This window comes from Microcaecilia unicolor, chromosome 9, assembly GCF_901765095.1.
Source record: "Microcaecilia unicolor chromosome 9, aMicUni1.1, whole genome shotgun sequence".
NCBI classification, from domain to species: Eukaryota; Metazoa; Chordata; class Amphibia; order Gymnophiona; family Siphonopidae; genus Microcaecilia; species Microcaecilia unicolor.
Window position 1 is genome coordinate 170,470,679 of NC_044039.1, and position 26,851 is coordinate 170,497,529.

Here is a 26,851-nt window from a genome sequence, read left to right on the forward strand (position 1 = left end):
AACTTTGCTGTTTCCCTGTTGCTGTCCAAAGGTGAAAAGTTACTGGGGGCCACCTAGTACTGGACTTAGTGATGTGGAAACTCAAACACCATATTCAAAAGCACGGATTAGCATATTCAAAAGCATGGATTAATGAGACAGAGCCAACATGGATTTAGTGAAGGGAAATCTTGCCTCACCAATCTATTACATTTCTTTGAAGGGGTGAAAAAACATGTGGATAAAGGCGAGTCGGTTGATATTGTGTATCTGTATTTTCAAAATGCGTTTGACAAAGTACCTCATAAAAGACTCCAGAAGAAATTGGAAAGACATGGGATAGGAGGTAGTGTCCTATTGTGGATTAAAAAACTGGTTAAAGGATAGAAATGGAGAGTAGGGTTAAATGGTCAGTATTCTCAATGGAGAAGGGTAGATAGTGGGGTTCCTCAGGGGTCTGTGCTGGGACCACTGCTTTTTAACATATTTATAAATGATCTAGAGATGGGGAGTAACTAGTGAGGTAATAACATTTGCTTATGACACAGTTATTCAAAGTTGTTAAATTACGAGAGGATTGAAAAATTACAAGAGAACCTTACGAGACTGGGAGGCTGGGCGTCTAAATGATAGATGACGTTTAATGTGATGCATGTTGGAAAGAGGAATCCGAACTATAGCTACCTAATGCAAGGTTCCACGTTAGGAGTCACTGACCAAGAAAGGGATCTCGGTATCATCATTGATACGTTGAAACCCTCTGCTCAGGGTGCTGTGGCGGCTAAGAAAGCAAATAGAATGTTAGGTATTATTAGGAAATGAATGGAAAACAAAACTGAGGACGTTATAATGCCTTTGTATAGCTCCATGGTGTGACCGCACCTCAAACATTGTGTTCAATTCTGGTCACAGCATCTCAAAGAATATATAGTGGAATTAGAAAAGGTACAGAGAAGGGCGACGAAAATGATAAAGAGGATGGGATGACTTCTCTATGAGGAAAGGCTGAATTGGCTAGGGCTCTTCAGCTTGGAGAAAAGATGGCTGAGGGGGAGATATGATATAGGTCTATAAAATAATGAGTGGAGTGGAATTGGTAGACCTGAATTATTTGTTTATTCTTTCCAAAAATACTAGGGGCATGCGATGAAGCTACAAAGTAGTAAATTTAATACGAATCTGAGAAAATATTTCTTCATTCAACGTGTAATTAAACTCTGGAATTCGTTGCCAGAGAATGTGGTAAAGGAGGTTAGCTTAGCAGGGTTTTAAAAAGATCTGGACGGCTTCCTAAAAAATAAGTCCATAGACCATTATTAAATTGACTTGGGGAAAATCCACAGCTTTTTTTTTTTTGTTTTGTTACATTTGTACCCCGCGCTTTCCCACTCATGGCAGGCTCAATGCGGCTTACATGGGGCAATTGAGGGTTAAGTGACTTGCCCAGAGTCACAAGGAGCTGCCTGTGCCTGAAGTGGGAATCAAACTCAGTTCCTTAGTTCCCCAGGACCAAAGCTCTTATTTTTTTGGATAAGCAGCATAAAATGTATTGAACTTTTTTGGGATCTTGCCAGGTGTTTGTGACCTGGATTGGCCAGTGTTGGAAACAGGATGATGGGCCTGATGGACCTTTGGTCTGTCCCAGTGTGGCAATACTTATGTACTTATGTTAGGGCCCAAGAGGGGCAACCCCAAAGGACTGTGACTGGAAGTGTGCCGAGTCTTGAGCTATTTTCCACCAGGTATAGCTTCCCAGGATAACTTACTGTTACTGTTGCAACTAGTTCACATGCCTGCACCATCTGTTGAAGCTACTACTACTACTACTACTATTTAGCATTTCTATAGCGCTACAAGGCATACGCAGCGCTGCACAAACATAGAAGAAAAGACAGTCCCTGCTCAAAGAGCTTACAATCTATTAGAAATCTAATGGAAATCTTGAGGAACTGGAGGCAGTCACCAGCACCCTTTAAGGGGAAAGGAGAAATCTCTGAGGTCGCTCTCTCTTTCTCTCTCCTGCTGGTAGGGGGACTTAATTCACTCATCTGGGTGGTCTGAATGCTCTTAGAAACCTTCAGACAGAATGTATTAGCCAGAGATGGCAAAAAGGTTTTGTTATATTCCTGTGTAACAAGAAACTGACTTAAAAAATGTGCATTAAACTAGGAACTGTAGTATAAAGATAAGGAGAAATATTCAGAGCTTTATATTGTAATGATAAAATATATCTAAGGAAAGTATGCTGAGAAAACAGAAAATGTGGCTGAGATGCGGACGTGTTAAGATCATCTGCTTCTAAAACTCCACATCTTCAAAGTAAATCAGAACTGAAAACCTGAGTGTGTGTATGTGAAATTGTCCACAGTCTAAAATGTGAGATCAAAACTGAAACCAGTGCTCTGGATTTTGAGATTAAGCAGTGGATGTTGTTTACTCCTGTGTGAAAGACACAATATATTTTGAATTCTGTGATGAGGCTCATTGTTACGGCATAATGAGTCACATAATTTGGAAATTGGCATTTCATCTGTACTGGCTGATTTTACTAAGGCATGCTCCTGTGTCTTGAAAGTACTGCTAGTCTCCAAAGAGGGGCATATTTTTACCACCAGACTGGGTTAAATCTACATCAAACCTCATTGGCCAAATCTTTAAAATGCAATCTTGCAAAATATGTTTGGTAACCTTGCCAAGAAAGAGTTCGTGTAGGAGCACAGCAAAATTACTAATTCCAAGATGGATCTGGAATATGTTCATTACTTTTGCTGAAAATATCCAAAGCATGGGTAAAAATATGAAGGCCAAATGCTTATTTCTGTTCCATGCCATAACTCTTGCAATCTTTATAATGCTGTAAGTCAAGTCTGTTCATCTGTGTATTTTGCTTCATGTCTTGAATTTTATAACTTGCCTGAAGTACTGTCTGTAACTTGAGGATTAGGTATTTGTGTTTCTTGCTCTTCCAATACCTTCTTTCTCCTTTTCAAAAGTGCAGTATGGCTACTGGATGGCTACTACCGTAGTAACATACTTAATGGATAACATTTGGTGACATTTTTTTAACCATATGGGGAAAATTGGCATTCTTCCCCTTCCTCTTTAAATGTAGATGCCAATTTACTAAGAATTTTTATAAAACCATATTATAGGACCACCTCCCTTGCTGAATAGGGCCCCTGATCACCACACTTCTGTCCTGACAACTTTGATTTTTGCACCAGAACCCATCTCTTATTCAGTAAGATCACCTTGCAGCGAGCTGCATTAAAATGCAAATTACTGAATGTGTACATTAAAATTTATTTCTGAAATAAACCACAGAAAAGTTTGAATATTTGGCTGAACTGAAACCAATTCTTTCTAAAAATGATTAGGACCTGCGAGCGAAAAACTGGAAAGCCATGGAAGCATTGGCATCAACTGAAAAAATGCTGCAAGAGAAAATGAACAAGACTACCAAGGTTGTAATGCGAAATGTTGTAAACAGTGCATTGAACCAGAATGAAATCTGCAGCTTTTAAAATCAATCCAAGCATTTAACGTTTACTGCAATTTCAATGCAAGCTGCTCTGATCATCCATATTCCTCTTGCTTTCTGCTTGAGGCCAATTGAAAACATATTTTTCATTTTTTTTTTTCTTTTTTCATTTGTTTGTATGCTGATCTGCATGGCTTCTTCATCTTTTCCCTTCATTTCCACTTCTGCTAACAGTATTTAGAATGACACCTTAATTTTCATTGCATTAAAATTATTCTGTGCAGGAATATTTTGAAAATATTACTTTCTTGGCCTGGTTCATTGACACATGGCTCTCTACCTTTCTATGATTTTTATTTTTAAAAAAAAGTGACCACTCGTTTAAAGGTGTCGTTCATCCTAGCCAATTCTGCTTGGTTGAAGTGCTGCCTGCTGGTGTACCATTCTAATAGTATAACATTCTACAGTTTCAGAAGCAAATCATAAAGTCTGAACTACCAAATGAGTGTCTATTCAAAAGTTGAGTTGGCTAGATTGAAATACCTCTTTGTGGTGTTAATTTTGCCATAATTGGCTAATTTTCTCCTACACGCCGCAAATATAATTGCACATAGAGTTTTTCAGTTTTTCACTTCTATGCTGAGTGGGTTGTTCTCTGATGCCTGTTTTGTAGAAATGAGAGCTCAGCAGCCTTTGTCGGTAGCAGTTTGCTCTCCCCTTAAGCGACAAGCTGGAAGCCAAGAAATTTCAGTTTGCTGCAAAGAAAATATGTTGACATAGAATTTAATGGCCACAACAAACACTGTACAAGACTTTGTAGGCAGGTGTACAGGTCTTCTGTTTATTGTGGTTGAGGTATTATAAAAAGGGCATCACTAATGAGGATTGTTTCGAGCTTCCTGGTTAATGTCCAATGAACATGATTGTGTTTTCCTTTTGCTGTGCCATCAAACATTTAAGAGCAAGTTTAATAAGGTACATCAGGTGTGGCTGGAAAGAGCCTTATGTATACGCTTGGCATTTTTGTAGTGATAAGTAGTTAACTTAGGCAACTGGAGATAGTGACTTGCCTAATATTCCAAGGTGTGTCAGTGGCATGCATGGGTTTTGAGCATTGACTTCCTTGATTCTTAACCTGTTGCTCTAACAGGAGGCCATTTTCTGTCTTGGGCCTGTTTATAAACCTAAAAGCTTCAAAATATTACATCCGTATCAGTCTTATATCTGATTTCTCCTGTAGTACTGCTATTCAATGCTCATGACATACGTTTTCTACCATAGAAAGGTAAATCATCATGTGTATCAGTGTTACAATAAAAGAGAAGGCAGACCATACAATTTTAAATTTCTGCAAGGAAAAATAGGTTTCTAGTGACTGAAAAAGAAACTGGTAAAATGTACTGATGAGGTAAAGTGATCTGCATGCAGGAGAGTGTCATCCAGTAATTTTTCTATTTTATATTGTCCTTCAAACTGCCAAAGAATATTGTCATGTGTCAGTAAATATAATTCTACAATTAAGCAATTATTTCTTGTTTGTTAATCTCTTGATCTAGGAGAGAGAGCAGTACTTGCAAGCTTTTGAGACTGATGAGAGAAAGAGGTTGCAAAAGCTGTTCCCTCAGTTGTCGGTTTCATCCAGTTTGGTAAGAACAGGTTGCATGTGATTTTCAGATCGCTGATGAATCCTCCAACGTTTGACATTTTCTGGCCCATACATCTGAGCTGTCTTGATAGAAGAAACCTATGTGCATAAAAAAAAATAATATAATACCAACTACAATGATGTGAAAAAGTTTTTGCTCCCTCCTGATTTCTCTTATTGTATATTTATGTTGCACTGAATGGCTTCTGATCTGTAAACAAAATGTAATATTAGGAAAAGGGAACCTGAGTAAACAACTGTTTTTAAATTACTACTTCATTTATTTAAGAAACAGCTATCCAACATGCAACTAATATATACCCCAATAAGATACACTCATAGCATATGATACAATATAACGTATATATTATTGATCTTGATCTCTCCCTGCCATTTTCAGGGCACAGATTGTAGAAATCTGCTTGGCCTTGGAGATATTCCCCAACTATTGGAGTTGCCATTGAAGCTCGCTCCAGCCCATTTACATCTGTCTAGCCATAATTGTGGCACAGACTGTAAAATTCTGTCTGGCATTGGCCGTATTTCCTAATTACTGGAATTACCATCTAAGCACTGCTAAGTTTTTTTGTTTTGATTCCATTCTCTTTCCATATAGGAATCTTTTGTATTTATCCAACGCATTTTTGAATTCTGTTGCTGTTCTCATCACAGCCTCCTATGGGAAGGCATCCACTACCCTCTTTGTGAGAGAGAACTTCCTGACATTACTCCTAAGTAGACCCCACTGCAGCCTCAATACATATGAAAAAAGTAGCTGCCCCCTTAGTTAATCAACCAGTTGGCCAAATTTATTTGATAATTAGATTCAGCTGATTGAACACAGGCAGGCTTGATTGCAGCCAGACCTGTTGAATTTAAACTTCACTATATATTAAACTTTACCATGAGAGTGAAGTAGTCACCATTAAGTTTTTACAAGAATGCTATGTCACTATCAAAGGAAATTCCAGAAGAGAATGAGAAGAAACATTGCTGAAATATATTGGTATGGAAAGGGTTACAAAGCCATTTCTAAAGCTCTTGGACTCCACCAAACCACATTAAGAGCCATTATCTTCAGATGGAGAAGAATTGGAACAGTGGTGAAATATTTCCAGGAATGGCTGGCCTGCTAATGTTACTCCAAAGGTGCAACAACAACTCATCCAGAAAGTCACAAAACATCCCTGTAGAACATCCAAAGAACTGTAGGCCTCTCTAGCCTCTTCCTAAGTTAGGACTCATGATACCACAGTAACAACATAAGAATAGCCATACTGGGTCAAACCAATGGTCCATCTTGCCCAGTATCCTGTTTACAACAGTGGCCAATCCATGTCACAAGTACCTGGCAGAAACCCAAATAGCAGCAATTCCATGCTACCAGTACTAGGGTACGCAGTGGCTTCCCCATGTCTCTCTTAATAGCAGACAGGACTTTTCCTCCAGGAACTTGTCCAAACCTTTTTTTAAAACCCAGATAAGCTGTTATTACATCCCCTGGCAACAAGTTCCAGAGCTCTATTCTTTGAGTGAAAAACTATTTCCTCCTATTTGTTTAAACGTATTTCCTTGTAACTTCATTGAGTGTCCCCTAGTCTTTGTACTTTTTGAGAGAGTAAAGAATCTATTCACTTATACTCATTCTACACCACTCAGAGTTTTGTAGACCTCAGTCATATCGTATCTAATCAGACTCTTAGAGCCTAGAATAGTAGTAAAACATTTTTACAATAAAAAAAAAAAAGGTTACAGAAAACTGTATCAAACACTCACTGTTCTGATGCAAAAAATAATAAAGATGGTCACAGTCCATGGCTATGCTATATTAGTAAAGAAGCCAGTAAACTCTAAAACTAAAAAGCTAACTTACAACTTCAGAGGGAGCCCCGCGGTTCAGGCATCGCTTCCGCTTCTCCCCTCTATGGTGTATCTCTCTCCCTTTCCCAGTCTTCTTTAAATATCAGTTTCTATTTTCAGAGGGGCCTCAGCGTGGCAGCCATTCTCACAAGCTGCCTGCGGCTGTCCCAATGCTTTCCCTCAGCCGCGATCCGCCCAGGCAGAGGGGAGCAGATTGCGGCACAAGGGCAACCACAGGCAGCTTGTGTGAATGGCTGCCGCGCCGAGGCCCCTCTGAGAAGGGAAATTGATGTTTAAAGAAGAAGGAAGGAGGCGATGGACTGTGATGGGGAGAAGAGGGAAGTGATGCCCAGACTGCGGGGCCCCCCTGGAGCTGAGGGGGCCCAGGGCAGCTGCCCTGTTTGCCCCCCCCCCCCCCACGCCGGCCCTGGAGACGGCAAGCAGAATTAGAGACAGCACTTAAGGTGAGGTCACATCATGGAGCGATACAGAGGCATTATAGTATTCTTGGTCTTGTTTTACCATCCCTTTCCTAATAATTCCTAGCATCCTGTTTGCTTTTTTTGGCCACCGCCACACTCTGGTCAGAAGATTTCAGCATATTGTCTACAATGACACCTAGATCTTTTTCTTGGGTGCTGACTCCCAAGTTGGACCCTAGCATCAGGTAACTGATTTGGATTATTCTTCCCAATGTGCATCAGTTTGCATTTGTCCACATTAAATTTCACCTGCTATTTCGATGCCCAGTCTTCTAATTTCCTAAGATCTTCCTGCTATTTTTCACAGTCCGCATGTGTTTTGACAACTTTGAATAGTTTTGTGTTATGTGCAAATGTAATTACCTCACTTGTAGTTCCAATTTCCAAACATTTATAAATGTTAAATACCACCGGTCCCTGTACAGATCCCTGCGGCATTCCACTATTCACCCTCCTCCATTGAGAAACATGTCCATTTAACCTTACACTCTGTTTTCTGTACAATAACCAGTTCCTAATCCACAACAGAATATTGCCTCCTGCCCCATGACTCTTTCATTTTCTCAGGAGTCTCTAATGAGGAACTTTGTTGAAAAGTTTCTGAAAATCCAAATTACAGTACATCAACCGGCTGACCTTTTTATCGACATGTTTATTCATACCATCAAAGAAATGAAGCAAATTGGTGAAAGAGACTGGGCAAAAATGGGATGCATTGGAGAGTAGCACAGTGGAAACTGCTGCTATCCAAGAGTAACATCAGTGTTCATCTTACACCTGGATGATCCCCATCCTTTTCGGATAGTGTTTTATGAACAGGCTAGTCAAAAGTGGAACTCTTTGGACAACATAGGTCTCATGTCTGGCGTAAAGCAAATACAGCATTGCACAGTAAGAACATCATACCAGTGATGGAGGTAGTGTGATGGTTTGGGATGCTTTGTTGCCTCCAGACCTGGAAAATTACCATTACTGAAGAAACCATGAATTCTGCAGTGTATTAGATATTTCTTATGGAGAATGTCTGGTCATATGACCCTGAGCTGAAGCTGAAGCATAATATGCAGCAAGACAGTGGTTGAAAACACAAAAGCAAATCTACATCTGAATGGCTGAGGAGAAACAAAATGAAAGTTTTGGACTGGCCTAGTCAAACTCCTAACTTGAACACAGTAGAGATGGTATGGCAGGACCTAAAGTGAGCATGCATGAAAACCTACAAATATGTCTGAATTAAAGCAGCTCTGCAAGGAAGAGTGGGCTAAGATTCCTGAACAATGATGTCAGAGATTTAGCATTTGGTTGCAATTATTGCTGCTAACGCTGGTGCAACCAGTTATTAAGTTTAGGGACCAGTTGCTTTTCACATGATGATATATGGGTTTTGGATAGTTTTGTTCCTTAAATAAATAATAATAATAATTTAAAAATTATGTTATGTATGTACTCAGGTTCCCCTTGTTTAATATTACATTTTGTTTAACGATCAGAAACCATTCAGTGTGACACACATGCAATAACAGGGGAAATCAGGAAGGGGACTTTCAACTGTGAATGGAACCCTGGGCAAATACCTATGGATAGGCCTTGTTTTGTTTTATGATTTTTTTTTCAGATTGCCCCCTCCCAAATCATGCATCCATAAATACTGAATCATCTCCCAAAGCACAATCATCTTAAAAGTTTTTGCTTTGTTATATTAAACATCTTGTGATACAGAAAAACCCAATCTAAAGATGTCAAAATAGCTGTTTTTTTTTTTTTTTTTGGCAAGGGGATACTTAACCACCTCATGGCTTCTTTTACATGTACTCTCTAATATGCAGGGCCTGGAGCAGCTGCCTCTTTTACCCAGAGGTAAAAGCAACCTTGTTTTGAGTAGCATTTTCAGTGCATCTTATATAACATCACTATATCTAAAGTTTCACATTTTTGGGAAATCATTTTGAATGCTATCCACAAAACAATATTATCTTGTAGTTTAATGTACAAACCAAAAAAATTATTGCAGAAAGAATGCTTGTTCTTATAACCACTTTCACCAAGTTTATCTAACAGGAACAGGCCAGAGGTTCAGTAGATTTGACTGTGAGCTTGGCCATATTTTGTACCTCTGAGTCATTAATTGTACAAGCAATTTGCCTATTTACTTTCCTTCCTCAGACCACCAGGCTCTCCCTTTATTTGTATATGTCTACTTATGTTTTTAGTATTTGCCAGCATTTCAGGCAGGTGACAGGGGATAAAAATAACTAAGAAAAGTCCTGAGCAAATCCATAGTGAATAATTTGAATTTGTACAGCACCTTTATCCTAATACTGTTCCAGTGGGTTTCGCAATGTAACACATCAGGAGCAGACATGTAAGCACCAGTAGGGAGTCTGAACTACAAAAAACCTTGAAGGTGATGGAAAGTAGAAATAAGTTTTTTAAATGCAGCTTTTTCTTTTTTTGGGTTTTTTTTTCTTTGGGGGGGGGGGGGGGGGGGTTAATTTCAACTAAATTCTCTAAAGTGGGTACTAATGTTCACCCACTGATTATATATAGGAATAATGGCATATATGTGTGTAAATGCTAAAATTAATTGATGTTCTGTTAACTACACACATCTTACACATAGTGCATTTGACAAGTGGGCATACACATAGGTGGAATATGGGCACACTCTCAAGTACATAACTTATAGAATACTATGTTATGTATGCATCTCTGGCATTCAGGCACAAGCATTTAAACCAGCTCTGTGGCTGATGTAAGTGCTTACTGTCAACTGTATGCACGCATATATACCTGGCCTTTATAGAATTGCCCTCATTGGAGGTAATTTTATAAAGATCTTGAACATGTGCTTACCCAGGGATATACATCTTACAGAGTAGGCATGCACATACAGACCCCACTTTTACATGCTCTACATATAAACATTCCAGGGAGTGGAGCAGGGATATAATTAGAATGTATGTATATAAAATATGCGCACAAGCACATATTATTTCTTTCACCTACCTGCTTTCTCAGGAGTAATTTTATAAAAGCACATAGATGCATATATTGTCTTTTATAAAATAGGCACAACCTTTAGGACTTCTGTGCCTTTATTTTATTTGTTTATTTATTTATTTATTTATTATTAACTTAAACAAGCCTTACATCTTGTATAAGAAGCACAGTTAGAAAATCATTTAAACATATGATTATCAAAATCATTAACATAAACATATATTTTCCTCTTCCTTAGACCTCAATAGTTGGGGGTCGTTTCAACATAGATAAGGAGATCAAAGGAAATATATCAAAATAAAATAAGGCGTTTCTCTATTTACACAATCTTAAATATTAATCGGCTGTTATACTTCTCACTGGAGTTACACTGGAGAGCCTTTTTTGATCCAAAAAAATTTTAAGTTGGTCAGGCTCAAAGAAAACATATTTCACATTTTGATATTTCACAATACATTTACATGGATAGGATAACAAGAAAGTAGCTCCAATTGCCCTGGTTTCCTCTCTAAGTAAAAGAAATAGTTTCCTTTTTTCTTGAGTCATCTTAAGTCACGTCCGGATAAATCCAAACCCTTGATCCACAAAAAGATTTCATAGCATTTTTAAAGTATTGTTTCATGATGGCATTAAGATCTTGTTCAAAAACCAGTGATATTAATAAAGTTTGTTACTGGGTTATATCTGAGAAAGATTGTTCCAAAAACGCTGAAATATCTTGTAGATCCTGATCACTGGTCTGAGGATTAGTCTGAGATCGAACTTATTTCGTTTCCCCCTCTTTAATTTTAGACATAGGAATATAATAAATTTTGTTAACTGGAGGTATCAAAGAGGGGGAATACTGTAAATTTTCAATCAAATACTTTCTAAAAAGTTCCATCGAGCTCAGGCCATTTATTACTGGAAAATTTAATATCCTTAAGTTCAGACGTTTATTGACATTTTCAATTTGTTCAATTTTCCTCAATATCACCGTTTTATCTTTAATCAGAGCGGCATTAACCGATTTCAGCGACACAACTTCTGATTGAATCAAATCAATTCTGGTTGTGGTATCAGTTTTTAGGTTTTCCATAGTTTCAGTTGAAGTATTAACTTTACTTACAAGAAATGGCTCTCCAGATTAATTCCAGCGTAACCACCTGGGGAGCACTCTGTGCCTTTAACTTACACATCTTTATTCATAATTCATTAACCATCTCCAAAAATATGACCATGTGACACCTTATCTTAAAAAAACCTCACTGGCTACCAATTTTGCACTGAGTCACATATAAGATACGATTGTTAGTATTCAAGACCCTAGAAGAACCTGCCTATCTTATGCGTCACATAGTTCCTTATCTCCCCTCACAGACTGTCAGATCAGCGCATCAAAACCATCTCAATGTGCCAGCCTACATACTTAGACACTCCATATTCTCAGTACAGGGTCCTGAACTTTAGAACTCCCTACCACAGCACTTGTGACAGCATTTATCTGTAGCTCAGTTTAAGGCTGTCTTTAAAACTTTCTTGTTTCAAGATGCTTACTTCTAAACTTCATTCTTTTTATTTTAATCTCTGGTGCATAGCTCTGGAATACAAGAATGCTAGCTTTCTGTGCTCACCCCCCCCCCCCCCCCCTATTCTATCAAAGATTGTAGTTCCACACTCTTTCCCTATTGCGTGTTGTTGAGTCTAGATTTTCTCATTTCCCCCAGCTTTTAGACTAAGCTGCCCAGATAGCATGTACTGTTGAGAGCAGGATAGAAACTTTTAATAAAATTTGAAACTTGATAAACTTACCTTTCTGGTTCTTTACTTTGAATTTTGTTTTCCTGACTTTTGATAGACTATTTGCTGTCTGTTGTGGAACTTAGCTTTTGGATCAGTGTGCATCATTTTGTTCATCTAGTGTGTATTCTTAAACTTATATAAACACAAGCATATAATATTTTATACGTAATTTCTCTTTTTTTTTTCTCCCCCTCTTTGCAGAAGCATGGTGAGTGGATACAGGAATTTGAGAAGTTAGCACAAGCAAAGCTGAATGAGAGTGCAGGGTCTGCAGAGGTGAAGGTCAGTGCAAGTAGCAAAGTTCAGCTGTACTATGCACAGAGAGTGGTAAGGTTTTTGTGTGGTGTTGTCTCTTTTATTCATTTTAGTATTATTTGCTGTGTTTTTGCTCTTTACGAAATAAGGTGTTCAAATTCTGTAATGGCCTTTCTTCCTGTTTGTGTGTTAAAAAAAAAATCTCTTTCTGGTAGTCCTCTTTTTAGTTGTCCTTGTCCATATTCTACATATATGCGACATCTTTATGAATTTCTTATTAATGCTATTGTAGCAACATCCTTATTTCCTGGTGGTGTAGTGTCTAAATGATAACTTTTAAATTGCCATTGTTCATCTTTGTTTTAATTTATTTTGTTTTGGCATTTTTGTTTATTCTCTAGTGGGAGCTGTTTTGGAAAGGCAGTTTATAAGTCTAGAAAAGAAATACTTCCAAAGTGTTAAAACCAGCATATTTTTAGGAACAGAAATAAAAATGAGACTGAGAGGAATCTTGTAACAGCCAACTCAGTTAAAAAAAACAAAAAAGTAGTAATATTGCTTTAATGCAGATATCCAGCTCCTAAATATAGGCTCCCAGGGCTGTTTGAAAAGTCAGTGTATTCAGAATTCTTTGGCTGGGAAGCACTTTTTTTAAGGCAGTGAAGTACTGTGCTGAATCGACTGTGTGAACACCCTAGATATGTACTTGATGTGTGGGAGTAAATATTAATGTCTTTATTTTCTTTGACAGCTCATAGAGCAGAGGTTGAAGGAGGCAGAGGAGGTGCATACTGTCCTGCAACAGGAATGCGAGAAGTACAAGTCTGTCCTTGCTGAAACGGTACAGATGCATTCTTCTTTTTTCTGTGTGTTTTGTTAATTGGCTATTGTTACCGAGAAAACAAAAATTTGTTTGCCTGCAGGAGGGTATTTTACAGCGGCTGCAACGTAGTGTGGAAGAAGAAGAGAGCAGATGGAGGCTAAAAATTGAAGAATCTCAGAAGGAGCTACAAGAGGTACAGTGCATTTGGAGATAGCAGGTCAAATTCATGTCAGTTTTTATATTGGTCATGAAAGCCTTTGAATATCTGAAACTGTTTTGTGATTCAGTCATGGACCATCTCACTGCATGCCTTAATGGCTCCTGGATAACAGTTGTTCCGGCATTGGTTTAAAAACATTTGATTCGCATTGGTTTAAAAACATTTGATAACTATTTTCGGGATACTGTTAGGATACCTTTATAGGTTAAGACTGGTGGTGGTGGGGGGGGGGGGGGAATATGAGGTCTGTTGAGCAGGGGGTGGTGATCTGTAGGTTCGGGGTCATCAGAGTCAAGACCTCATGACAGAATCTGGTCATTCATCTGTTATGATTTGATGCTTTGGGGCGGAGGGAGGTTTCTGATGTGAGTTGTGAATTTTGCTTTTTCAGTGATTGCATTTTTTGTGATATTTCTATTTAAAGCATTTAAACTTCAATAAAAGATTCTTTAATAAAAGCATGTGACAATGATATCTTTAATGAAGCAGAATGCATACTTAAAGCTAATTATAGTTCCCTCTTTGTTTCTTATTTGGAGTCATATTTACTAAATCAAACTTGATAAGTAATCTTAAAGTGTACATGAAACACATGGGTCCTGTTTCCATTCTGCTGTAGCTTTACTTTCAGCAGTTTATAAATTTTAATGTCCCTCACAGGACAATTAACAGCATAGCCATTCCCTTAAAAAAAAAGCAGCTTCAAGAGAGGTCAAATATAGTAAACAGTGTTGTTTTTTTGTTTTGTTTTTAATGTTATGGGTAAGAAACTTGGAGCAAAAATTGTGTTTATGAATGTATTTGTGTTAGCAAATTGTAGTGTCTTACATGGTTTCATTTGTATTTTAATAATTACAGATGCAGTCTTCAGTCCATTCCCTGGAACAGGAGAATGAGAAACTGAGGCAAGCAAGCAAGGAAGCTGAAAATGTAGGTTCTAGGGTCGTGTAAACCTTCTTTAAGCTTACTTTCCTGGCACTCTAACATTAGTTTACTATGAATCATTTGAAACCCATTTGAGATCTACCCAGGAGTGTGAGGGGATCCAGGAACTTGAATCTTATCCCCCCAGTTAAAGAAAGTAGGTGAGGAGACCTCCATCTGGTAGTGTGCTGCAATAGGGAAACAGTTGGGTCCATTACATCACAGTTAAGAGGGATCTCCATCTAGGGCCACAGGGCTGTCTCCTTTTTTTGTCCCCATCAAGTTCTTACTACCAGGAGACAAATGTTCTTTAGCTAGAACATAGGAGAGCTAAAGTGTTAATTTGGTGCTTGGGACAGGCTCCAAGAGTTAAATGGAGGAAAGTTTTATTTTCTTTTTTTGTAAAGAACAAAGGCTCATTTGATGCATGCCATTTATTCTTACATCTTTTCTTTACATTACTTTACTATTTATACCCCACATATACTTCCAGAGTTCAATGTGGCTTACATAACAAAATCAAAGCAAGAAAGCTGTCAAAAGTATACAAACGACTACAATAGCATCTTGTCAAAATAAAAATTTTGGATTTCAGCATTTTACAAAAGCTACAAAAATTCCAGTGCATCCTTATTTGTGGAGGAAGAAAATTCCACCATTTTGTTGCTCAGTATGGAAAACTAGATGAATACATATATTTGTGTATACTTTTCTTACAGGATGGAAAAAGTAGCAATAAAAAATTTCTAGCATTTACAGAAGCATTCTGTGCTGGTAAATCAGTCAAGTTCCTCATATTACCTGGCTACAGACCATACAGAATTCAATAAGTTAGAATATATAGCTTAAAAATAGACTGGGCTTCCACCAGAAGCTAGTGTAGCCTCAAAAAAATAGGTTTTACATGCTTGTATTTAGATATACCATATGTCAGTCGGGCTATCATATTATGAGCTTATTGCAATTGACGCAACACTTAATTTACAGCCAACATTAAGCAATGTTACAATAATTTATGTATGATAAAATCAGCGTTTCAACCACCAAATGGAATATTTCGGAATATGTGCGAATCCTGCGTAAGTTCCGTATAATTAATTTTGTTTTTTTAACTGCAGATTCAAACATAAAATAACTATCTATAGTTACCCCCAAAACATTCAAGCATTTGTCAACCTTATATAAAGTTGACTCTATCATTACAGAGTCTACTAAGAATGGTTTAAAGGGACTGCTAACTAGCACGGACTGTTTTATCTCATCTCTGTTGAGTTTCAGCTTAAAAATATTAGCCCACAGTTCTAAAGTATCCAAGACCTTTTTAATATCATCTAAGATTACATCAATTCCTCCATTAAAAGGGATGTAGATAGTAACGGTCGATATTGTGTATCCGGATTTTCAAAAGGTATTTGACAAAGTACCTCATGAAAGACTCCAGAGGAAATTGGAAAATCATGGGATAGGAGATAATGTTCTATTGTGGATTAAAGGATAGAAAATAGAGAGTAGGGTTAAATGATCAGTATTCTCAATGGAGAAGAGTAGATAGTGGGGTTCCACAGGGGTCTGTGTTGGGACTACTGCTTTTTAACATATTTATAAAAATGATTTAGATATGGGAATAACTAGTGAGATAATTAAATTTGCCAATGACACAAAGTTATTCAACGTTGTTAAATTGTAAGAGGATTGTGAAAAATTGCAAGATGACTTTACAAGTCTGGGAGACTGAGCATCCAAATGGGAGATGGTGTGAGTAAATGCAAAGTGATGCATGTGGGAAAGAGGAGCCCAAACTATGTGATGCAAGGTTCCACGTTAGGAGTCACTGACCAGGAAAAGGATCTAGGAGTTATCGTTGACGATACTTTGAAACCCTCTGCTCAGTGTGCTGTGACAGCAAAGAAAGCAAGTAGTAGAATTATTAGGAAAGGAATGGAAAATAAAAATGAGGATGTTATAATGGCTTTGTATCTGTTCATGGTGTGACCGCACCATGAATACTTTGTGCAATTCTGGTCACCGCATCTCAAAAAAGATAAAGTGCGATTCGCAAAGGTACAGAGAAGGGTGATGAAAATGATGGCTTGGGCTGTTCAGCTTGGAGAAAATATGGCTGAGGGGAAATATGGTGGAGGTATATAAAATACTGAGTGGAGTGGAATGGGCAGACATGAATCGCTTGTTTACTCTTTTCAAAAGTACTAGAACTAGGGGGCACGCAATGAAGCTACAAAGTAGTAAATTTAAAGCGAATTGGAGAAAATATTTCTTCACTAAACATGTAATTAAACTCTGGAATTTGTTGCCAGAGAATGTGGTAAAAGCAGTTAGCTTACTGAAGTTTAAAAAAGGTTTGGATAGCTTCCTAAAAGAAAAGTCCATAAGCTATTATTAAAATGGACTTGGGAAAATCCTCTGCTTATTTATGGGATAAGCAGCATAAAATGTATTGTACTGTTTTGGGATCTTACCAGGTACTTGTGACCTGGATTAGCCACTGTTGGAAACAGGATACTGGGCTTGATGGACTTTCGGTCTGTCCCATCATGGCAACACTTATGTATATCAATTCCTCCATTAAAAGGGATGCAGATAGTAACATCATCTGCATAAATAAAAGATCATAGACTTAACTCCTCTAATTTCCTCCCTAAATATAACATCATTATATTAAACTGTATTGGGGAGATAGGTGAACCCTGAGGGATGCCACAGACTAATATCCAATCAGAAGAATAATGTCCTACTAATTTAACCTGATAAGATCTACTTCCCAAAAAACTTGGGAACTAATTCAATTCAGTTCCACCAATACCTGATGAATCCAAAAGTTGTAATAACACACCCCATGATCATCAATATTGAAAGCGCTAGATAAATGAAATTGAAGAATAATTACCTACCTTGTGCTAGAGAAGAGGGGCTGTCATTTTATTGTTGGTGATAGGCAGAAGATTTAGGAGTATAAGTTATCTTATCTGTTCTCATGAAGCATCTTCATCTAAAACAGAAATAGTTTGGAGTCTGTTTTCAGTGCATGTAGAATCAATCAATAATGATGCATTCCAAAGGAGTGACTTAGTGCTGTCAGCACATTGTCAGGGCAGTGGTTTTGGCCTCTGAGATGAGGTTGAAAGGGCAGAATGAGTACTGTTACCCCGCAACACCCTCCCTCCACCAACTCCTACAGTTTATGCAAAGCAGCTGATAATTTGAAAGTTCAAGGCTGTGAGTAAAGAGTGACTAGAACTTGCAGGGTAGGCTTCACAGATAAGGTGAATATTGAAGATGAGGCTGGCGTTTCTCAAGACCAGTATATGATATCTTCTCCATTAGTGTTTTATTGTTTTATTTATATTTTTTATTTCCAGTTTAAAAGAGAGAGAGAACATTTGGAAACTGAGCTTGAGAAGGCAGAACTTGAACGTGCCACATATGTCTCAGAAGTCAGAGAGGTAAATATGTGAGACACCTTCAATTTTTTCTTTAGCTTTAAAATGGGGGGGGGGGGGGGGGAGAAGTGCAACTGACCCACTATGCTAATTCATTCCACAAAAACTGTGGAGTAGTGTTTTTGTCTTAATTAGGACAAATTTGAAGAACCTCCAGGAGTTTATTCTGTCTAGTTTTTTGAGCATTCGTGCCTGATGTACTACATGCTTGAACTGTAATTTGGAAGCATTATTGCATGAGCCTATTGCATCTAACTAGCTTGCTGTCAATAAGAAAGACTTAGCTTTGTTGCACTTTTCTGCTTTTTGGTTTTAAATAAACAAGTTATCCTTGTGTTGGAATACATTTGGTCGGCCCCCATTTTTTTTTTATTCTTTTCTCCTTTATTTGGAAGCACTGCCACTTAAAAAAAAAAAAAAAAAAGCTAATTAAACAATTGTGTGTGCTTGTGCTGGAGTTTATAGTATGGTGATAGGCAAATGAATAGCTCAAGAGAAACCAGAGCATTACAAAGAGATAAATCTCAAACTGTAAAACTTAATTTCAGCTCAAAGAACTGTTGACTGAGTTGCAGAAAAAACTCGATGATTCATATTCTGAAGCAGTAAGGCAGAATGAAGAACTAAATTTGGTAAGAAGCATGTGCTCCACAGTGAATAACAGAGGCTGTGACTTTATTATGTTGACATGTAGAAAAAGAAGACTTTAGAGTTGTCTATCTACTACTACTACTACTATTTAACATTTCTAGAGCGCTACAAAGTGTACGCAGCGCTGTACAAACACAGAAGAAAGACAGTCCCTGCTCAAAGAGCTTACAATCTAATAGACAAAAAGTAAAGCATTTAAATTTAAAATATTTAAGCAGTCAAGCACAAGAGAACAGTCACAGAAGGACAGAAGATGTTGAAGGGTGGTCAGTGTGATTAGGTGTAACTCTGGTTGGAGTAGTGGGAGAAGGTGATAGAAGAATAGAAATGGGTGAGGTAAAGTAATGAGTGGGTTGATAGGGAGGTTATATAAGACATGTCACTCTAGGGGTGGGTGGGTAGAGGGGTAGGGTGGGTAGGATTAAGTCTAAAGCAGGAGAAGGTATTCTCTGCAGCCTATCTGTGAGATGGAAAATGCTCTCTGAAGCTGCTGCTATAAGTTGTTAGTTTTCTCTCCCTGAAAGAGATCCAAGCCACACCCACGAAGTTCAAACTGTCAGTGGGGAGGGTGAGGGGAGGAAATGGCAGTGCTTGATGAAAAAGAGAGCTCAGTTTGATAGGAGATATACTATAGGATGTCATTCTGAGGCCAGGCTAAGTCTAAAGCAGGAGAAGGTATTCTCTGCAGCCTATCTGTGAGATGGAAAATGCTCTCTGAAGCTGCTGCTATAAGTTGTTAGTTTTCTCTCCCTGAAAGAGATCCAAGCCACACCCACGAAGTTCAAACTGTCAGTGGGGAGGGTGAGGGGAGGAAATGGCAGTTAGTATCTGCTAACCTTTTCTGCCTGAAGTTGCTTCATTTGAACAATGCTCTTTCAGCTTGTGTTTCTTCACTTTCCTTCCAAAAGTATTAGCTACTTTGACTAATTATACATATGTCAATTGTATCTAACATATTTTCAATGTAATTTTTCATTCATAATACATAGGTTAAACCTTTCTAAATAGACTGCATTCTGCCTTTTGTACAGCAGTGTATTCTTCATTGGTTTAAGAAATAAACTTGGAGAAAATGGCACTTTCCCTTGCCAGGGTCCTCTGCTGGAGTTTTGGTAATAAAGGAGTTCCTGGGAGTGTACTGCAGTAGTATTTGACATCACCAGCTGCCACTGGAAGTACCCCATGAGAACCATGTTAAATCAGCACCTGCATCATAATGGTATATTACCTTGCCAGAATCCTCTTCTTAAAGTGGTGGTAACAGAAGAATTCCTGAGAAGGGATGGCGGTGGCATCTGATGTCATCAACCACTGCTAGAAGAACCCCACAAGAAGTATTTAAAGTCAGCACCTTCACTGTGGGGCATGGACAGAGGGGCTCACTAGGCCCAAAGGGGCTGGAAATTCTGCTCGCTCTTAAAGATATATATATTTTTTTCAACTATGGGGAAGTATAGAGAGAAGATTAAGATGGAACCTCAAGTACCCCCAAAGTTAGTGAACCCATGGACAAGCATTTAATTCCTAAGGGCACTTCTCTTGGAAGTATCATCCTTTTCTGATTCCTCTCTCAATATTGGTGGTTGCTCCACCCCTTCTCCTCCTGGTATGAGTCCTTCTGCCATGAGAGGGTCTTCCCAAGTAGGTGCCTCTTCCCAGCGTGAGGTATATAGGCTAATATTAACTAAATCCTGTTCAGAAATACCCACTTCCAGAGTCTCTATGTGGAATGTGGTTAAGTGTCCAATTCTTGGAGACTTGGACTTGGAAACACCATCAGAAATAACTTTGAGATAAGTGGTTAATAGGCCTCAAGAATGGATCAAGTCAACAATTCCACAGTGGTGTTTGTGTACTTCGAAGTGGCTAGATCTAAAGCATAAAATGTCTTCAGTTCCTAGTCATGCTCTTATTCAGTTGCCACAGCAGTCAGTTATGTCTGAAGCGACTGTTAAGAAATCCAAAACAGACCACATTTGTTGGCTCCCCAAGGACAGACTTAGAATTCAGAAAGGTTTTCAAATGTTTAGGATCATAAAAAATATACTTAATAGAATTCAGTTTTATATGTCACGTTTACAGGGAAGATTTAACCAAAAAAAGACCTGATTGAAGCAGTCATGGTCTAAACTTCAAAAATTGCTGACTCCTTTTCTGAGTAGTCCTAACTACATCAGGAAATGATCTGATTTTTCAATTCAGGAACAGTGTGTCTTGATGACAAAAGAAGAACTTTAAAACCCTGTCAAGACTGGGATCCAGAACAAACTATTTATAGTTTAATATCTATTTAGAACTAAATAGCTGTTATTTTCTAAGAGACACAGTTGACTTCAATTCCATAAAAAATGATGATGTGATCCAATGATGCTTTCCAATTTAGATAATTGTATTGGAATCGACTGTTTTTTGTAAATGCATATACCTAAAGCCTTCACCAGGAAGCACACATAACGAGTAAGCGATGAGAATGCTAGAATATTCTGTAACTTTAGCCTTTCTTTGCCTGACTTAAATGGCAAAGTAAATTGAGCTATGACGTGTGCATCACGCTTCTGTTTTATTGATGATTGGAGAGTATGAATGACACTCTGGCACCAACATGGTATTGCTTGCCTGTATAATTGAGGCTTTTCTTTTTTATGTTTTACAGCTTAAAATCCAGTTAAATGAAACACTAATGAAATTGGAAGGTGAACAGAATGAAAGACAGAAGGTAGCTGGTGACTTGTATCAGGTGAGAAGAAACATGACAAACTATTGTTATTTTTATGAATGATTTGTTTTACTAAATATACATTCCCAAACTAGGATTACTGCTTTATTTAAAGGGGTGTAATTACATTAAATAATTTATCTTAAAGTATTAACTGGTTTCATATTCTGCACTGTGCCCTATGCTGCATGATGGAGAAATACTGAAGGCTATTCATATAAACCCTGAACTTTTAAAGGGTATGCCTCAAGGCACTGACATTGTGACATGCTTTTTAAGTTGTGCTTCCACGGGACAATAACTTGGATGGCAGTAAAACTGTGAAAGTTATTCTTTTGCCTATTTATTTAGTTAACCATTTGGTTAAAACACATAGTTATCTTTTTATGGCTACATTTGGAAGAATATCCAATATGGTAACGTGCATAAGGTAAGAATAAGACTTGACTCAATTGAAAATTTTACCCCTTGAGTTTTGCTGTAATTAAAACTCTGTTAGCAGTTTGCCTGCAATACTGCAATACTTGTGTGTGTATATATTATCTGTCTTGGATCTAAAATACTGGTACGTATAAGTTATTTACCAGTATGTTAGATCCAGTTTAAAAAGGTTTTAGCCTAATATCAGTAGGAATTGGTGTTAGAGTTGGACAGTAGAATAATAGAGAAGTCTGAATCTGAGGTTTGGTATACTGACACCACCATGCTGTTCGGAAGCAGTCTTTGGTATACGTGCCTTTGTCTAATTGTTCTAAATTTAAATCACCTAAACAGAAATCTGTGGGGACTATATATCAAATAGCAAAATCATGTCCCAAACAGTACTATATTCAGCAGGAAATTTTTCTTTTTTATATAGGGATTATCAGACTTCTATGCATCTCGCAACCATCTGAACAATAATGTTCTATCGTTCTTTCTTTGCAAACGAAATGGCGCGGTGCAAATCCTCATAGAATCCCACTTTTACTCAAATATTTAATTAGTTTTATTCAAAAAAGATTTTTTCAAAAGTTCTTAGAAATCCTTAAAAGTTACGACTTATCTTTAATGGCAGCAGCATAAAGTTATCAGGAACCTCCGCCGACATGGCCAGGTTTCGCAATCCGCTTTATCAAGGAGGAGGCTCACTGCAAACCAACAGTAAAAATGAAAATCCAACACCTTTCATAAGGGGATTCTATATAATCTTAAACTGTAAGGTAAGTAAAATACGTATTTACCGTTATAGCTTTCATACCGTTCCTGCATCAACAAAATGGCCGCGGCATCTAAGCACACGCCTTCCTTTTAAATAAGCTACAGCTGATCAAAAAGAGAACCTCAGGATTGGATAATCAATCAAAGTAACCAGCCAATCAAATTAGCGACCACCAGTCTATTTCAGAATTCAAACCGTCAGGGAGCAAAGATTTGAGCTGAAAAATCCATCTTTGCTCTTTAAAGTTTAATAGTTGACCAATATTACCACCCTCCCATCCCGCACATATGTGGTCAATAATTCTCCACCTAAGGTCTGTAAAAGAATGATGAAATTCTAACCAGTGTTGAGCCAAAGGTGCTGAAAGCACTTGATGTTTTATACGAGATTTATGTTCATTCAAACGTACCTTAATAGGTCTACTAGATCTCCCGACATATATCTTGTGGCATGGGCAGATTATAACATATACCACATTATTAGATAAACAATTGGTATTCGATCTAGCATATATAGGTCGAAAATCATCAGAATATCTCCAAACTACACCCTCAATGGTAGTATCACACCATTGGCATGCTCCACATTTCGAATGACCCAAAACAGAGGAGTTAGTACACTCGTAATCCAATCTTTTATATGATAGTAATTCCCCCAGAGTTTTACTCCGTTTATAAGCCCCAATCGGGTGATATGTAAAACATTCATAAATCTGTAGAACCTGCCAATGTTGATGAATACTTTTCAAAATTTTTGAACTCAATGGGGAGTAGGGGAGAACAACAGTAAGTTTATCTTCTGAATCATTGGCATGGTATTGTAACAGTAGATCCCTATTGGAGAATTTTGCTCGTAAATAAGCCTTTCTAACCACTGATTTTGGATAGCCTCTTTCTACAAATTTCTTTGTCAGTTTTCTAGCTTGGTCCTCAAAGCTACCCATTTCAGAACATATTCTTCTAATTCTTAAGAATTGACTTATGGGTAAACTAGTTTTAAGATGATAAGGATGAAAACTAGAGAATTGTAGCAGGGTATTTCGAGAGGTAGGTTTCTGAAACACAGTAGTATGTATCTGATTGGATGTTTTAAATATCCAAACGTCCAAAAATTCCAAACTTTGATGATGATAGTGGAATGTAAATTTCAAATTATTCTGTAAAGAGTTCAACTTATTCATGAAATGTAGCAAAGATGTCTCTGAACCTTCCCAAATAAAAAAAATATCATCCAAATAACGTTTCCAATAAGAAATATTCCTGAACTCCTGTAATGTATAAATCATCTGATCCTCAAATTTGGCTAAATATAATGTTGCAACAGAGGGAGCCAACGTGGCCCCCATTGCTATACCTGTTTTTTGTATAAAAAATTGTTTTTGAAAAAAGAAATAATTATTCTCAATAACCAGATGAGCAAGTTTCATAAGGAACTCAGTAGAAATCCGATGAGGAGTAGAACGTTGATCCAATATTTCTTGAATGATATTTAAAGCTGCATCCTGTGGAATAACAGTATATAAAGAGGTAACATCTACTGTAACAAAGATGGAATTTTCCCCAAGATAAACATCTTGAAGACTGCAAAGAAAGTCAGTAGTATCCTTCAGATATGATTTCACTCGTTGGGCAGCTGGTCTCAAAAAGATGTTCAACAATATCGATAGTGGTTCCAAGATGGTGTTACACAATGCCACAATCGGACGACCAGGTGGATTAAGGATATTTTTATGTACTTTTGGAAGAAAGTATATCCTAGGAGTGTTTGGGTATTCTGAATATAGAAAACGAGCTTCACGTGACGTCAGCATGCCACTAGCAGTGCCTTCCTCAATAAGGATTTTGATTGTCCGTTGTAGTTCTGGTAAGGGATCCATCATTAATATTTCATAAGTCATATCCTCATTTAATTGTCGATAGCCTTCTGATAGATATTTATTAATGTCCCAAAGAACTACAGCCCCTCCTTTATCTGCCCGCACTATTAAAGTTTCACATTGATTTTGTAGTTGAATTAGTGCTTCAGACTGACTTTTAGAAAGATTATAAATAGGGGCCGTTCGTTTATATATAATCTCCAATTTTGCCAGATCATTCAAGATACATTTCTGAAATGCTATCACTGACGAATCCAAATTCTCCAAAGGCATCCGTGAAGATTTAGGATATACTAAAGAACTGTCAGGAAGCGATGGATTCGTTAGAAAAAATAGACTGGTGGTCGCTAATTTGATTGGCTGGTTACTTTGATTGATTATCCAATCCTGAGGTTCTCTTTTTGATCAGCTGTAGCTTATTTAAAAGGAAGGCGTGTGCTTAGATGCCGCGGCCATTTTGTTGATGCAGGAACGGTATGAAAGCTATAACGGTAAATACGTATTTTACTTACCTTACAGTTTAAGATTATATAGAATCCCCTTATGAAAGGTGTTGGATTTTCATTTTTACTGTTGGTTTGCAGTGAGCCTCCTCCTTGATAAAGCGGATTGCGAAACCTGGCCATGTCGGCGGAGGTTCCTGATAACTTTATGCTGCTGCCATTAAAGATAAGTCGTAACTTTTAAGGATTTCTAAGAACTTTTGAAAAAATCTTTTTTGAATAAAACTAATTAAATATTTGAGTAAAAGTGGGATTCTATGAGGATTTGCACCGCGCCATTTCGTTTGCAAAGAAAGAACGATAGAACATTATTGTTCAGATGGTTGCGAGATGCATAGAAGTCTGATAATCCCTATATAAAAAAGAAAAATTTCCTGCTGAATATAGTACTGTTTGGGACATGATTTTGCTATTTGTCTAATTGTTAGCATGTATGTGCATAAATGATGGAAATCTATAATTTACAAGCATACTTATGTACTCCACCCATATTCTGCCCATTGGCAAAGTGCATGCCATCAGCTCATGGCGCTTACTTTTCTGCTAGCTGGTATTCTTTGAGAGGTCATTTACGTATGCAGTTGGCTAGAATTCTACCTTTTATGCACCTTCATGTTGTCTAAAACTAGGCAGCTCCTCATAAAATTACCTCCTAATTGTGCTTGGATTAGCATAATTATCCCTGATGGTGTTCCTTTTTTTTCACTCTAGATAATTTTGCTGCCCTCATTTCAAAGGTTCTTTCCAATTATCTAATGCTCTTCCCTCTTGTCACTCACTCTCTTGTTTCCCAAACTATGGGTTGGGGACCCCAAATGGGGTCACAAATCCTTCCTTTGGGGTCACAACCTGGGTGGGCTCTCCATAGGTACATGATTATGGTTATTTATATCCCGCCTTTTATCCAAAGCGGGTAACAATGCATTATACATAATAGCAGAAAGACAGTACCAATCACAAATCAGTACAATAACAACAAATCAGCATAAGTACAAGAGCAAAAAAACCATCTGAAAGCATCATTGATCAGCATGAAGATCCGGCAAATAACATTTCAGCATTTGCTTAAATGAGGCAGTATTCTGCTGAATTTTCAAAGAACAAGGCAATTTATTCCATGCCTGAGGTCCAGCCACTGAAAAAGCACCAGTTCTTGTAATCGCAGTTGCTTTAAATCTGGTATAACAAGCAACCCAGCATTAGCAGAACGCAACACCATTGATGGTACATAATGCTGGAAAGCTGCACGCAAATAGCAGGGGGAGTCATGATATAAATCTTGATGGACCAACAACAACAATTTAAAGCTTCTCCTTCTCACCTACAAATGCACTCGATCTGCAGCCCCTCCTTACCTCTCTGCCCTCATCTCCCCTTACGTCCCTACCCGTAACCTCCGCTCTCAAGACAAATCCCTCCTTTCAGTACCCTTCTCCACCACCGCCAACTCTAGGCTTCGCCCCTTCTGCCTCGCCTCTCCCCATGCTTGGAACAAATTCCCCGAGCCCCTACGCCGGGCCCCCTCCCTACCCATCTTCAAATCATTGCTCAAAGGCCACCTCTTCAATGTCGCCTTCGGCACCTAATCACTACATCTCTTCTCAGGAAATCTCATATACCCCAACTTGACATTTCGTCCTTTAGATTGTAAGCTCTTCTGAGCAGGGACTGTCCTTATTCATTAATTTGTACAGCGCTGCGTAACCCTAGTAGCGCTCTAGAAATGTTAAGTAGTAGTAGTAAATTGAATTCATTGTGCCACAGGCAGCCAGCGCAGTTTTTGCAACATGGGTGATATATGATCAAACCATGCGAGGCCAGTCACCAACCAAGCTGCCAATTTTTGGACCATCTGCAGTGCCTGCAAGCAATGCTTTGACAGGCCTAGATACACAATATTGCAGTAGTCCAGAACACTAAAGATCATGGCCTGCACAACCTTTTGAAAGTCAGTCCTAGGTAACAAAGGTTTAAGCTTGCTCATCAGTCTTAATC

General features: G+C 38.0%; 1 protein-coding gene across 7 annotated transcripts in view; it reads left to right on the forward strand.

The window, feature by feature from the left end:
* KTN1 (kinectin 1) overlaps positions 1 to 26,851 on the forward strand; it is a 227,432-nt gene that overhangs the window by 179,815 nt on the left and 20,766 nt on the right. For 4 of the 7 annotated variants that reach the window (XM_030215125.1, XM_030215126.1, XM_030215127.1 and 1 more), the window contains 9 exons: positions 3,357 to 3,443; positions 5,017 to 5,106; positions 12,431 to 12,511; positions 13,236 to 13,325; positions 13,408 to 13,500; positions 14,386 to 14,457; positions 17,829 to 17,912; positions 18,458 to 18,541; positions 21,214 to 21,297. In XM_030215125.1, the coding sequence (XP_030070985.1) occupies positions 3,357 to 3,443; positions 5,017 to 5,106; positions 12,431 to 12,511; positions 13,236 to 13,325; positions 13,408 to 13,500; positions 14,386 to 14,457; positions 17,829 to 17,912; positions 18,458 to 18,541; positions 21,214 to 21,297 (765 nt within the window). The remainder of the gene's footprint in view (positions 1 to 3,356; positions 3,444 to 5,016; positions 5,107 to 12,430; positions 12,512 to 13,235; positions 13,326 to 13,407; positions 13,501 to 14,385; positions 14,458 to 17,828; positions 17,913 to 18,457; positions 18,542 to 21,213; positions 21,298 to 26,851) is intronic. The other 3 variants (XM_030215128.1, XM_030215131.1, XM_030215129.1) reach the window with 2 other exon arrangements.